The sequence below is a fragment of the Mesitornis unicolor genome, unplaced genomic scaffold (assembly GCF_000695765.1).
Source record: "Mesitornis unicolor isolate BGI_N332 unplaced genomic scaffold, ASM69576v1 scaffold22804, whole genome shotgun sequence".
In the NCBI taxonomy this organism is placed as follows: Eukaryota; Metazoa; Chordata; class Aves; order Mesitornithiformes; family Mesitornithidae; genus Mesitornis; species Mesitornis unicolor.
Window position 1 is genome coordinate 37,778 of NW_010178379.1, and position 13,462 is coordinate 51,239.

Genomic DNA, 13,462 nt, shown 5'->3' on the forward strand with positions numbered 1-13,462 from the left:
CTAGAATAGCACAGGCAAAACACCTTGTCAGCAGCTGATGTACCTGACAAGGACCTATTAAAATTGATACCTGAAATGTACTTTGATGACATCCTAGGGACTTTACCTACCATACTATCAAAGAAAGAAATGAAACTAAAGAATACCAATAGCTGTGGTAGTTACTAGAGGGTACAGACAAATATAAAAGTGCATTAACAAACATGCTGTGGAAAGTAAGTGTGAAATATTTTTTTTCTCTTTTTGATATTCTGCTATTTTAGAAGCAATTTAGGACTACTTAATATGTTTAATTAACTAGAGGAGCTCCACTCTGTGAGGTTTTTTTTACTTCATTCCTTAAAGGTTACAAATTGCAATTCTGGAAGATTGTTCTGATGAAACAACAAACATCCCAATGCCCTCATATCCAGGTGTCAACCTGCTCTTGAACATTCTATCCACACTCTAAAATGCTCTTGGATAAATATACTCCAAAACGTACTCAAAAATACTGTCAGAGACTTGGGAAAACAGCTTATAGAATAAACAGAGGAAAAAAACCCCACAACATTAGGCTGTTTAGACCACAGTGGGGTGGGAAGAAAGGGGGACAAGTCAATATGACTCTTCAAATACATAATACAATGTCTTTAAATAAAATGTTCTTACCAGTCTTTCAAGTTAAAAAAATTACTGTGGTATCACGTTCCACTTACAACAGTATCCCTCTTGGAAGGGGGAAGGAATTAATCATTTGGAGGAGAACGTACACTATTTGGTATTTCTGAGAGATGCCTGATGACTGGACTTGGTGCCTGTAACTAAAATGTTGTAGCTTTTCTACAGACATTCATAACCTGCAATTACAGATCCATTATTGATAAGTAAACCACATTTGGATGAAGCATAGCTAAACTAGCGTGAGCTCAGCCTTCCGTGCTTTTCTTTTCTGAGCCCCTTCTGATGCTGTTATCAATAGGCAATAACACTACAATTTGTTTTACTTTGGTATGCAGAGATATGGTAAGGGAGCTTGGTTAGGTTTTTTGTCTCTAGTAAACAGGTAATTCTTGCCATCCATACAGAGCACGAATCCACAGTTAAACAACGTGTGTTATGGTGAAGTCATGAAATACATTTTCCTGTCTGGAATGTAACAAATAATTCTAGCTAGTTTACACCAAACAGGATTGTTTGTACATGTAAATTATATATCATATATAGAAATAGTATTTTAAATAAATATATATTAATAATATATATAAAGTAAATCTACACTATTTATATATCTAAATATATGTATATTTACACTGATATAGATTAAATTAGGTAAATATACTTTTCTCCACTATCCCGGTAACAAAATTTGTAAATGTAAAGAATCACAGATATTTGCTTCAATTTTGGCATCCTTACGTAGAAATGTAATAACTAGGCAGCATAATCAAGAGGTAATTAGTTCCCTCTAATCTCATTAGGCCTGTAGAAATTGCTCAATTATTAATCCTTGCAACAAAGCGTGTTTAAACAAGTCTTTTAAAAGCTGATTAAGGATTGCATTAACTTTGGCACACATTTCCTCCATCCTGTCAAAATCTCATTCCTATTTTAAATCGAAAATATCTAATATTCATAGCAATTTTACTTTAAAGTCCCTTAAAATAAAGCACTGCAAATGAAGAAGAACAGGTGGTTACATGGCCAACTCGAACACAAAGAGATACATTTCTTCTACCATAAACCAGAAAGAAATCAGGAGACTCTTCTGCATTGCCCCTGCATTGCAGCATCCTTTCTAAATACTTGACACCACATCTCCTATCATAATTTGATTCTTACCCATATTGTCACAGTAGGCTGCTAATTTTCCTGATTGTTGTGTCGCGGAGGTTCTACACTGCATCTATCCACACTGATGAAGAATTTACTACTGCATAAATGACAGAACTCTTTCCCTCAACAAACCACTTAGGAATGCTATCAGTTATCTAAATAGTCACTAAGATCCCTGAGTCAACTTGTTTGTGTATCAGTTTCACCTTAATTTAAATACCTGTACTCTGAAAACTGAACGTGTGTATGAATAAAGCCAAGATTTTCCCTGAAACTGTGAATAGGAAAGAACAGATGACAAGCACAGACAGACACAACTCGGTTTGTATGTACAACCCTTTGTATGGACTAGGTATTTTAATGATTATCTCAGCATCTTTTCAACTCTAGTGATACAAAGTGAGAGGTGTCTATCCCTGCAGAGCGAAATCTAGGAAAACAAATAAGATGTGCATGTAAAAGAAGATTACTGACCACCCCTTCCTCCCTTTTTTTTTCTCCCCTCCAGAAGAATGTTTCATATTCCCATGAATTCAAAGAGGACACATAACCTAGAACAGACATTGCAAACTTGAAAATGAAGCTCAGGATGATTTATCATCCTATTGATTACGTATGACAGACAATATTGTAAGTCTTCTAAGATAACTGTTGTGAAACTTATTTCATTAAATTGAACTTTGCTATTGCTCTTACTTTGGTCATTCTCACTAATGAAAACACAAATAGCTCAATGAATTCGTCCAAAATCAGCTGCACATTTGATTTTAAAATGTAAACACTCACTTGAAAGCAGTCTTCTGCCACTTCAACATCATTTTGGGAGGGTGGACAACCTACAGAAAAAAGGTGAAAAAACCCAAAGAGAGAAGTTCACATTTTATTTACAGTTTACTGCTTCCAGCAGCCCACACCATCCTTCAATATCCAGCTACGATGATATAAACATGCTTGTTTACTTTTTTAATCAATTGATCACTGTATTACAAGTTGATTTAGTAAGTACCATTCATTTCTATATTCTGTATCTCATATACCGAGTGTTCTTAGCCACAGTCCTCTATCTTGCTCACATTTTTCTTGTAAAAGCATTTTCAAAGTGTCATCAGAAGTCAGAGGCAAGGGAGTATATTCTTGTTAATGCAGCATTTTGAAAACTAAAGGCAGATACAATTGGTTGGCATGAATGCACGCTGTGCTATATTTTGCTGTAAATCAGCAGAAACTGGAACTGTGAGACCCTAAGAGAGAAAAGGGCTCATATGTTCTCTAATTATTTCTCTTGTAGGGATATAGATTATATCAGTAAAATTCAAAAGAAGTCATTCTAGTATGTCAAAAAGCATTTCCCTTCAGAAACGTGTTTCTCCCTTTGCTAATACAGTAACACACATTATATCCCTGCATTTACAGCACGTCACAGCACAGACTATTTATTTTGCTTAAGTTTCTCCCTTTGAGTTACTTTTTACAAGCCTGAAATAGATGTTCTCTCCGCTCAATAGACACCTGTTCTCTTCCTTCCCTCCCTCTCCCCATCCAGGAATGCATTTGTCATGTTTTCATCTCAGAATTGAGACTTGATAAACTTCTTCAGTTTGCTCACTAGTTTCCATGAGGTCAGTGAAGCTCTGGAAGCATATTACTATTAGAGTAAATTCTTCTACCATCCCATATAAACCTGTCCTCAGAACTACTCTGTCAGCTGTTAGTAAAGAAATGAAACTATTAACTGAAAGTATGTGCAGATAAAACCTCAATGGGTCTCAAATCATTCAGCTTTGTAGCTTATCTTCTAAGAACACAGAGGCTTCCTCCACTTCTTCATCTCCAAAAAGAAAAGAGGCAATGCTTCTTTATGCAGAGATGTTTCAGGGAATTGCCTTATTAGTGTTTGTGAAATGATTTAAGACACTTTGATGAATGACACTAGAAGATGAAATGCTAGAAGCACTATTTAAAAACTGTTAAAATCTCAATATGGTATAGATCAATCCACGTCTTTAGACACTGTCAGCATTAATGTTATGCAAAGTGCTTTGACTTATCTCATTTACTAAACACTCAACATCCTCCCCCCACCTTCACCTGCAATAAGTACCTTGAGAAATATCCTCTACTGCTCTCCGAATACCTCTGTCAAATGCTCTTGCGTCAGCAGGGCTCTGAAACGTGAGGCCAAACTTCTTGTCATCAATCTTCCAGTGGTAAAAAGTAGGAGTAACTTTGTTGTAAACAAGGTCCCTCTTTAATGTGCATTCCAAGATCACCTTCCAGAAAAAACACAAAAAATGCCACTGACTAATATATCAAATTTGAGAACAAAATGCAGTCTTTGTGAATTACTTGAAAACATAAAACATAAAGGCAAATAAAAGTCTCTGTTTCAATGTCTTCCTGTTACAAGGATGGAACTTTAACCTCATTTCCGTTATGGCCAAATCATTCACTAAGAGCTGCTAACAGGTAGTACAGGTTAAGGACACTATTTGTCTACTGAGTGACTTTTCCTAGTCTCAAAAGTATCTCCTACCTGAAGCAAGCATTTCTGTCAGACTTGCTAGACTAGCAAACGAAACAGGCCAGAAAAAACGAAACCCCAGAAAAAACATTACTGTGCTGCTATCAAGTATTACCACATCACTGGGAAATGTATTTGTATACTTATTCTAGAAAATTTTTGAGCACCAGACTAACTTTATGCTTCTTTCAGGCCACATCAGTTTTCTCCCAGAGAGGCTACCAGACAAGAGAAAATAATACAGAAGAAGTGTTTTAAAAACTGGAATTAATTAAAACGAAAATATTTTTGTACGTATTACTGCCTGTACCTAGACACAAATATATTTATGGCTCATGTTCAACCGTAATAAGAAGAGTAACTAGGAATAACTGACAGAGTTATTTGGCTACAAAACCATCACAGGTATACACGTACATTCAGTTACAAAGCAAAGCCACAGTCTTCACATCATTTCCCTGCTTTAAACTGGCTGGTTTTTAAAATACATTTGCATATTCAATTTACCTGCAAAAATGATTTCATGCAACATTGTTACACCGAATGTTTCTCGATTAAAAAGAAACCGAAGGTGAACAAGAAAGTAAGGAGGGATACGCACTGACCTGCTCCTGCAGCACTAGGTTTAATAAAATGCACAGCAAGACAACCTGTATCTCTGTACCCCCACTAGGTTCTGAAAATCTACCCCGAGAGGTGAATGGGGAATTTCAATATGCTAGCATTTCAATATTAATGTATTTTCAGAATTTTTGTTTTTAATTTTGTTACATATGCAGCTCTCAGGGAAAAACACAGAGCTTCTTAAAGCATGTGGAACAATGAACTTAATTATAAACAGGACTGAGAAAAACCACCCAGAATTTTACAAAAATTATCTGCCTGTATGTAGATTATCCTCACATATCCATTGTGTTCTTCCTCTCCTTTCCTTGCCTAATTATTACACAGGCAAATAAGGTTTTTTCTCCTGCTCTTCATTATTTATTCCCACTACCCTACACCGACTGCCAATCATCTCCAGTTTTACTGCCTTTTAGCGGTGTCTCTAGGACAACATTCTTTCACACACAAACTCTTTCAGCACTAAAATATTTTTGGTTACTCCTCTCTGAATTCAGCAATCAACCGTCAACGATATTCAGGTACAAGACAGCATAGGAAGGAATCTAGCCAGGCTCTTCTCGGTGACAAACAATGATAAGACAAGGGGTAACGGACACAAACTGGAACACAGGAGGTTCCACTTAAATTTGAGAAGAAACTTCTTCTCAGTGAGGGTAACAGAGCACTGGAACAGGCTGCCCAGAGAGGTTGTGGAGTCTCCTTCTCTGGAGACATTCAAAATCCGCCTGGACGCCTTCCTGTGCAACCTCATCTGGGTGATCCTGCTCCGGCAGGGGGATTGGACTGGATGAGCTTTTGAGGTCCCTTCCAATCCCTAACATTCTGGGATTCTGTGACATGCAGGGAAAAGTGCTGCAGGAAAGGAAAAAAACAGTATGAACCTGCAGTTCTAAGGTGTATTTTACATAATTTTCTTTGATCATTTTAATGATTTGAAACTTGCTTCTTCCTAAAAACGAGTTAAAAATGAAGGTTTCTTACACCACTGTACTGTCCAGGTCTGTGAGCACTTCTCAGGGATCTCTACTATATTAAACACCAACCATTTTCACTCTACACTGTGTGCAGGTTCACTCAAAATATCAACAAAAAGTACTGCAAGACTGATTTTATAGCATCTCAATGAATATCTGCTCCCAAAGGAGTCACTCCAGATTACTTTGTACTGAAAATTCCTATCTGGATGACAAATATTTTTACAAGATAGTAACACCAGAGACAAACTACCAGAGTAAACCTTTACTGAGTTATGATTTTCTAAGAAGCCCAAACCAACTCCCCCCAAGCCAAAAAGTAACACTGCTACCACTCGCCTCCCACCTCCAACCCCCACAACATTTCAGAAGACAAGCAATCATTAACAAAACAAGCAAACATCTTACCTAACACTGTAAGTGTTTTCAGCTTAATTTAAGGAAATAACTATTTGGTAGGACAACACTGATTTTTCAGATCTAATGCTGTATGAAAACAGACCAGTTAACACAGTAGAGAAAAGTGGTTAAAGGGGAATGATCAGTTGCACCAAAATCGTGTGTGTTATCAGACATAAGAATCCATATAGGCAAGACTTTATGCCTGCCCACCCGAGAGAAGCCTCAAAAACTGCGGATCAGAAACAGCAGTGGGACACAAATCTATAAACACCCAACCTTCAACAGTTTTTGTGGCACCCAGAAATACTAAAAACCAAACAAAAATGTTACCAGCCATACCTAAAGCATTTTTTTCCTCACCAAAACACTTTAAGCTTTGCAGCAACGCTGTACCTTTTTCCTGTTAAACACAAGGCTGCCAAAGGCTGCTTTACGCTGCAGCACACAGAGCAGCAATGGGGTTGGGGAGGAAGTACCCTAATGCCCACATCTCCAAAGCCTGGAAACGGAGACCAAGCTTTTAGCAACAGATTAGTTCTTGTTTTTGTTTTTACCTCCAGTGATAAGCACAATTTAGAGTTTTGTAGGTTTTCGTTAAGTCACCACGGCTTAATAAAATTGCGTTTTTTTAATAAACATGGGTTGTTGTTCTGAAGGTTTTCTTGGTTTGGAAAGTTCATATAAAACTTCCATGACAATCTGAAACAGCCACTTTAGCACGTAATGGGAAATGCTGCAAAGTCCTCAGACTCATGGGAAATGCTGCAGAGTCCTCAGACTCCAGACAGAAGAGCTTCAGACTCACACGATCAAGATCTAAATTCTCAGAGCATACACAAGTCTGAATGTCAACTTACCACTATTTAATGAAAAAATCCTTTTAACATCCAGATGTCATCAAGTGTAACGTTAATGAGTTCACAGCTACTCAGAAAAAGACTTACTGGCCACGTGTTTCTTTTCTCACCTCTACAAGTTACACTCTTTAAAGATATCAGAAACTATTTGGCTTCTGTAGACAAGATGAATCTCTAAAGTCAGGAGTTCTGGACTTCAACACCAAATATTTTTTTAAAAGGCCAACATGAGTATTTTGAGATGCTAGCATCGTTACCCAGGGTCTGTTTTGGAAATAAGTATGAAATCATTGGATTTGTTATCAATTTTTATTTCGATAACAGCCCCCATAACTGAACGTTTCTAGACAGCAAATACGATTTGATTGGTTCTCCAGCTGTACTTTCAACAGCTCAGAACGTTACGTGTAGATTGGCAGTTTCAAAATTTCTCATTCCTAGCCCAAATCTAAAACCACTTAAGCATTCAGTTTTTGATGAAAATTTTCACTGCCTTTTCTGCTATACAGAATCAAAGACTTTTCTCTAGTCTTGGGACCAAGCAGCACGACCTGACTATACGCATACTACAGAGCACGTGGCCCCAGTGCTACTGTGACCCTGTGGCATGATTATTATTCTGGATGTGCTTTTTATTTGTCTTTCCAATTCAAACAGTAGCAGAACACAAGGACTGTACTACAGCCCACTGGAATCCATCTTTTCTCAAACGTTAAAGCCAACTTAATGTATCATCTACTTTTTAAGTTTCTGAACAGCAGAGATCACAGTATTTATGTTCAGCTTCAGCATTGTATCTCTTCCTTTACACCATTACCTGTTCTTCAAAAGTAAGATTATAAACTTTGATTTGTCTCTCCTGACTAAGGATTCAAAAGATAATACTCTTTTCCCCCACTCCTCTTCCCCAAAAACTTGCATGTCAGACGCCTGGAGCAGAAAAGAGTACAGAGAAGTCTATTAGACTCTTCATTCAAGAACGTAAAATTCACTAGAACATAAAAACCTGTAAGCTTGAGGCTAACGTTAAACATACAATGCTACTGCTCTTAAGACAGAGGAGAGCTCCTGTAAACACAGGCAAAGAGAGGAGCAAACCTGACCAGGTTAGGAGGGAGTGCAATTGTTCCAAGCAGACTGGCTGGAGCCAGATCTAGGAAGGTGAGTGTAATAAAGAAGGAAATGTGTAATTATGTCAAAAGTCTTCACAAAACACCCTTACATTCCAACGCAGAGCTAAACAAGCTGAGCAAACCAGGGAGCATTCCCTTTGCTAAATTAATTCAATTGTGCCACCACTGTGATTTTGGTCTCTGATAACCAGGATGCTCTTTGTGAACCCCATGAGATGTTTTAAATAGCTCGGTACTGCATGAAAATTCGCAAGTTCTACATGTAGCCTGAGGCTGGTTTGTAAGAGGGCTGACAACCACCCAACTCTCAGGTATATAAAGAGATGGCGAGAATCGCCTCCCCAACAAGGAACTTTAATGTTCAGTCCAGAAGTATTTAATTTATACAGCTGAGATCTACAGTCCTAATTAAATGCCTGCATACCCTCTAAAATACATGGAGACATCTGGCACATTGCAATGTAGCATCAGAAGCAGTACTTGGAGAAGCAGCAACTAAAACTAGCTTACAAGAAACAGTAAGATCAGAGAAAAGATCTCATTCTTTTTGAGTATAACCATTTAAGAGGCAGCTGGAAGATACCTCCATCAAATACCTCACCTATGGATTTCAATTTGCTTTAGAGCAGATTCCACCTTTCTACTGACACACAGGTTGAACAGCAATATGGGCATTATGATTCCCATACATGTCTTAGGTAAAAGCCACAGATCTGAATTCCATTTGCTTTGTAACCTGAGGTATTTTAAAACTCATGCTTCCCTGTGTACCAGGTTTCCCACGATAAGGGAATTTCTGCACCTTTTCTGGAAGCTGAGCCAGTTCAGAAAAGACAGACTTACTGGCCAGAGGAAATAAGAATATAATCTAGTTAAAGGTATATTAAGTGTCTATTGTGAGCTGGGGGGAGGAGGAGGGGGGAAAGGCAGGAGATAGGACAACTTCATTTGTGCAGGGATTACTTTTTTTAAAACCCACAGAAGTGTTTTTAGGAATGACTGGGTACCTTGCAAAAAAGTAAGTGAACTGGAAATCATGGTCCAGCTGACCGAGCCATAGTGACTTGTGGATAGCACATTAAATTAAACATTCCTGAAGACACACGTGCTCAAAGTCTGCATAACTGACGTGTTCAAAATGGTTTACGAAGGTTGTTTAAAACAATTCTGCTACTTTCTCTTTGCAAACAGAATGGCAAAGCAACCAACTAAATGACTAACTTCAAAGATTATTCAGGCATACAGATTTACACACCAAGGCCATTCTATAATGAGATTAGAGCAGTGTTTGAGTACAGAAACAGATTCAGTAGAACTATTACTCAGAAGATGACCAAAATATCTGGTCCCTAATCAACAGCAAACGCGATGAACCCATAACAACTTTCACTTCTTTATTTTTAAAGACAAAATAAAACCCAGCATTTTATGCTACTTAAGTAATCTTCAACAGCCCTTTTCAAGGTTGTCTCTTTGAGAGCACAGCCCTCTCCACTCCTTCAGTTGGAACAGACAACTGCATTTCAACTTCCTGGTGGTTTTTTTTCCTTGGCTTTTTCTTTGTACTATGAAATACAATAGCCACCTGTCAATTCTATTTGGACTAAAAATCCCAACCATTTGGCTTCTTTATAGAAAAGGTTAAAAACTGGCTTTGAACAGTGAATCCACAGAGATATGCTAAGAACAAGTGTAAGCCCATTAACGACATTCAAAACATAAGGATCGGAACAGTTTTAGAATCAATGTCCATCTGTACACCAGAATTCGTCTTCCAGCCCCTACTAAGGTCCTTCAGAAAAAGGGTCCCGACCTAACCCTGTCCTCTCATACCTTGCTGTAGGATCCCGTTTCTGCTGTGCCAACAGGGGTCTTGTTGCATACTGTGCAACTCTGTTGTTAATTCATTACACATTAGCTGTTGCTTGTAAGTGCATTAATTGAAGTCTGAGGAAATACACACACCCTTAGCTTCCTTTCACTCTGTTACCAAAGCATCACTGGCTCTACAGTATTCTTCCTCACAGACTACATCTGCACTTGTTAGCTCCCTGAGCTTTATTCAATATCCACTGGTTACGTGTTCCTCCCAGCTGCATTTCTTCCATCTTTTATCCTGTATTTTTTTGAGGGGCTGACTTCCAACAGCAACTTCCTAAATCTGCTGTAAGATCAAAGTCTGCCCTGCCATATTAGTAGGTCACATTTGGGGTCACATTTGGGGGCAGTAAGGGTGAGCACAGAAAGACACAGGATGGAAAACACACACAAACCTCACTCTCCCCCCCAAAAAAACCAACAACAAAACCCAAACCAAACCAAACCAAAAAACCCAACCCAAACCCAAAATGAAACAAAACTGTTCAGGACAGTAAAGGTTTGGAAGACATGTTCAAACTAACACGAGCTTGATTTTGGACAGGAAGAGGAGCAGACATATTTAAGCCTTCTACCAGAAGTGGAAATGAAATAAGGCTTGCCCAGGGGAAGCGGCAGAGAGAGTGCAAACAGATCAGGACACTTATACTTCAACATTTTCATATGTACGTGGGAGAAAAAAAAAACAGCCTTCAGTTCTGAGCATTTTATTACCCTCACATTCTGAAGGCAACCTGTGAACACTGAAAGTATTAAGAATTAAAATTGTCAAGTATCTCTAAACGCATTAAAGCTCCTCAAACAGCCTCAATAGGGCTAAAAAAAGTCCTAAAGGGAACTACTGCAAAGTGAGGAAGGAACTGCAGGTGCACAACACTGTGCAGGAACACAGGGTACTCTGCTAATAGCACTACGCCTCGCTGAAACTACTGAGTCAGCAGAATCTCTATTTATATGCTCTCTTCCTACAACAGTCACAGTTAAGGCAGAAAACTCAGCAGTCCTGCCTCAAGGGAGAAACGGGTATGCTTGAGAAAGAATCAGCAGCACAGCATAAGAAGTAATTCCATCTTGTAAGCTTACACAGGAGTCATCAATTATTGGCAGAAAAGAGTAAGTTCTTGATAAAAGTCATTAAGATGGAGGTTTTGTGCTTCCCCCACTTCTTTGTTTCCACAGCAAGACCCTTTTCAGAAACCTATCTGGCACACGAGTAACCCAGCAAGCCTCAGTAAGCCAATTTTGTCTTCCGTAGGTCTGCAGGTAGAAGTGGCTGAGATGCTACACCACAGTTCTCCTTTTGTGAGGGTGACTTCTGTGATGCTGTTCAAGACGAGTTTATTACTGGTATTTTATTTAATGTAGCTTATAAATGAATGTTGTCTCTGTGTTCATTAAACCAGATCAATCCCTGGGCCTGTCAGCTTCATGGCTTCTTCCAATACAAAACTCGCTTCCATGTAAAATGGCTACTTTTTGTCATAGCCAAGTGCCACAACTAACTGGATCATTACTGAAGAATCCCTTCAGATTTTGTGTTTCTAACAAGTTACCTCACTTTCCAACACTCCTAGTAAACACAGTATCATTGGTATATAAACAGCTTAACAGGAAGATTTAACTTTAACCTTCCACTGGAAAAAAAAACCCTGAAGAGCAAAATATTTCTCCAAGTGGATGAAAATCTGCAATGAAAAAAATATGCTTTAAAGTTTAAAATATGTTTTAAAGTTAAAAGATCAACATGCTCAATTCTAGAAATGCGTGATATTACACCTAAAACAAGTAACTGGCTCTTTAGGTATATAATCATCGATAAAAGCTCAGCATTAGATTGAGACTATAAATTTACTTCCTAGTCTACAAGCAACAATAAGCGAACATCTATTCTTAGATGCTATGTAGTTTTAACAGGAACACTAAACAGATGTAAATTGTTACCGTTTTATCCCTGAGTCGTTCTCCATGGATAAGAAAATCAGCACAGCTGTTCTCTTCCTGGGGAATGACTTTGAAGACTGTGACACAGCTTAGTCCACCCCCTCCAAGTGGTAACCATCCACCACTTGAGTCATCCCGGGTCATCACCACAGCTCGCACTCGTGCATAACTATTACTGGAAGAGATGCAAAAGAAGAAATTAGTTTTCCATAAACGCAAAACAGCTAGATCTAGTTAAAACAAAAAACAAAACAACCAAACCAAACCAAAACAACAAGCCCATAGTCAAGATAACAGCAGTTAGCATCATGGAGGTTCAGTCCTTCCATAACAAGTCACCTAGAAGAAATCCATCTAAGATGACCCTTTAAAAATTATTCCTCTGTACTTTTATGCCTTCAGCAAAGCTTAAATGTGACTCCCTGTAAAGAAACTTAACGAGTCAATACAGTTCCTCAAAGTCAAAACCAATATACTTCTAAAAACTTTCCAGTCAGTGGTACAGCTAGAGAGGGCCAGGGGCAGGAAGAGAGCAAGAATCGGCTCCCGATTTATTTTAGACTAATCACGAAGCCAGTCAGCCACCATGAAATTGCACAGAAAAGAGAACAAGAAAGCAGAAAGAGGTCAGGCCTCCTGCCACTGAAATCTAAACAAGAACAGGCTTCTAGCCAGAAACCCTACTCTCCCCTTCGTCCCTCCCTCCCCTCCTCTCTCCACGCACACAACCCACCCTGCGCAAGGGCAGGTCAGGACACACACACATGCTGTGGGCTTTGACAGCAGAACCAGCTATGGCTACTTAAAACCTAATATTTGCAGCATCTACTAGCTGGTTCTCTCCTGTATCCTCAGGGTGTGGAAAACTACTTGCATTTTACAATTTGACAGCTCTTCCTGTAATTTAGCATCTTTATAAAACAAAGAAATGGTTACCACTTCATTACTCAAAATTTCCTTTCTCAGAGTCCTGGAAAAAGAGTTCTTGGTGATCTTTTCTCTCTTAGCTTTTATTTTAAATTAGATTACATGTTATAGTTTTGGTTATAAATCTGCTGCTACATCAGTTGTTTACCCTTTACCGAGAAAGTTCTAAGATCCTATGTTTGAAGTATGGTTTACTGCATGAATGTAATAGTGCATGAATGAGTATTCCAACACTTTCAAAGAAATAAGCTTCATTAAATCTTTTGCAACATATTTCTGATGGAGAGTTTAAGTATTTATGCCGGCTAGCGTTAGTGATGTCAAATCTAAGGACTGAACGGGAAATTAGCAAAGGATGAAGCTGTTCCTTGTGTACAAATTATTTGT

General features: G+C 38.4%; 1 protein-coding gene across 2 annotated transcripts in view; it reads right to left on the reverse strand.

Annotated features, from left to right (window-relative positions):
* Window positions 1-12,323, reverse strand: part of SPRED1 (sprouty-related, EVH1 domain containing 1) — a 24,350-nt gene extending 12,027 nt beyond the window's left edge. The window contains exons 1-4 of one of the 2 annotated variants that reach the window (XM_010182442.1): window positions 12,247-12,323; window positions 12,149-12,205; window positions 3,917-4,085; window positions 2,602-2,651 (exon numbers count right to left, since the gene is read on the reverse strand). In XM_010182442.1, coding sequence (XP_010180744.1) covers window positions 2,602-2,651; window positions 3,917-4,085; window positions 12,149-12,205; window positions 12,247-12,282 — 312 coding nt within the window. In that variant the 5' untranslated portion in view covers window positions 12,283-12,323. Of the gene's footprint in view, window positions 1-2,601; window positions 2,652-3,916; window positions 4,086-12,148 lie in introns of both variants that reach the window. The other variant, XM_010182441.1, reaches the window with a different exon arrangement.
* Window positions 12,324-13,462: the final 1,139 nt, after the last annotated feature.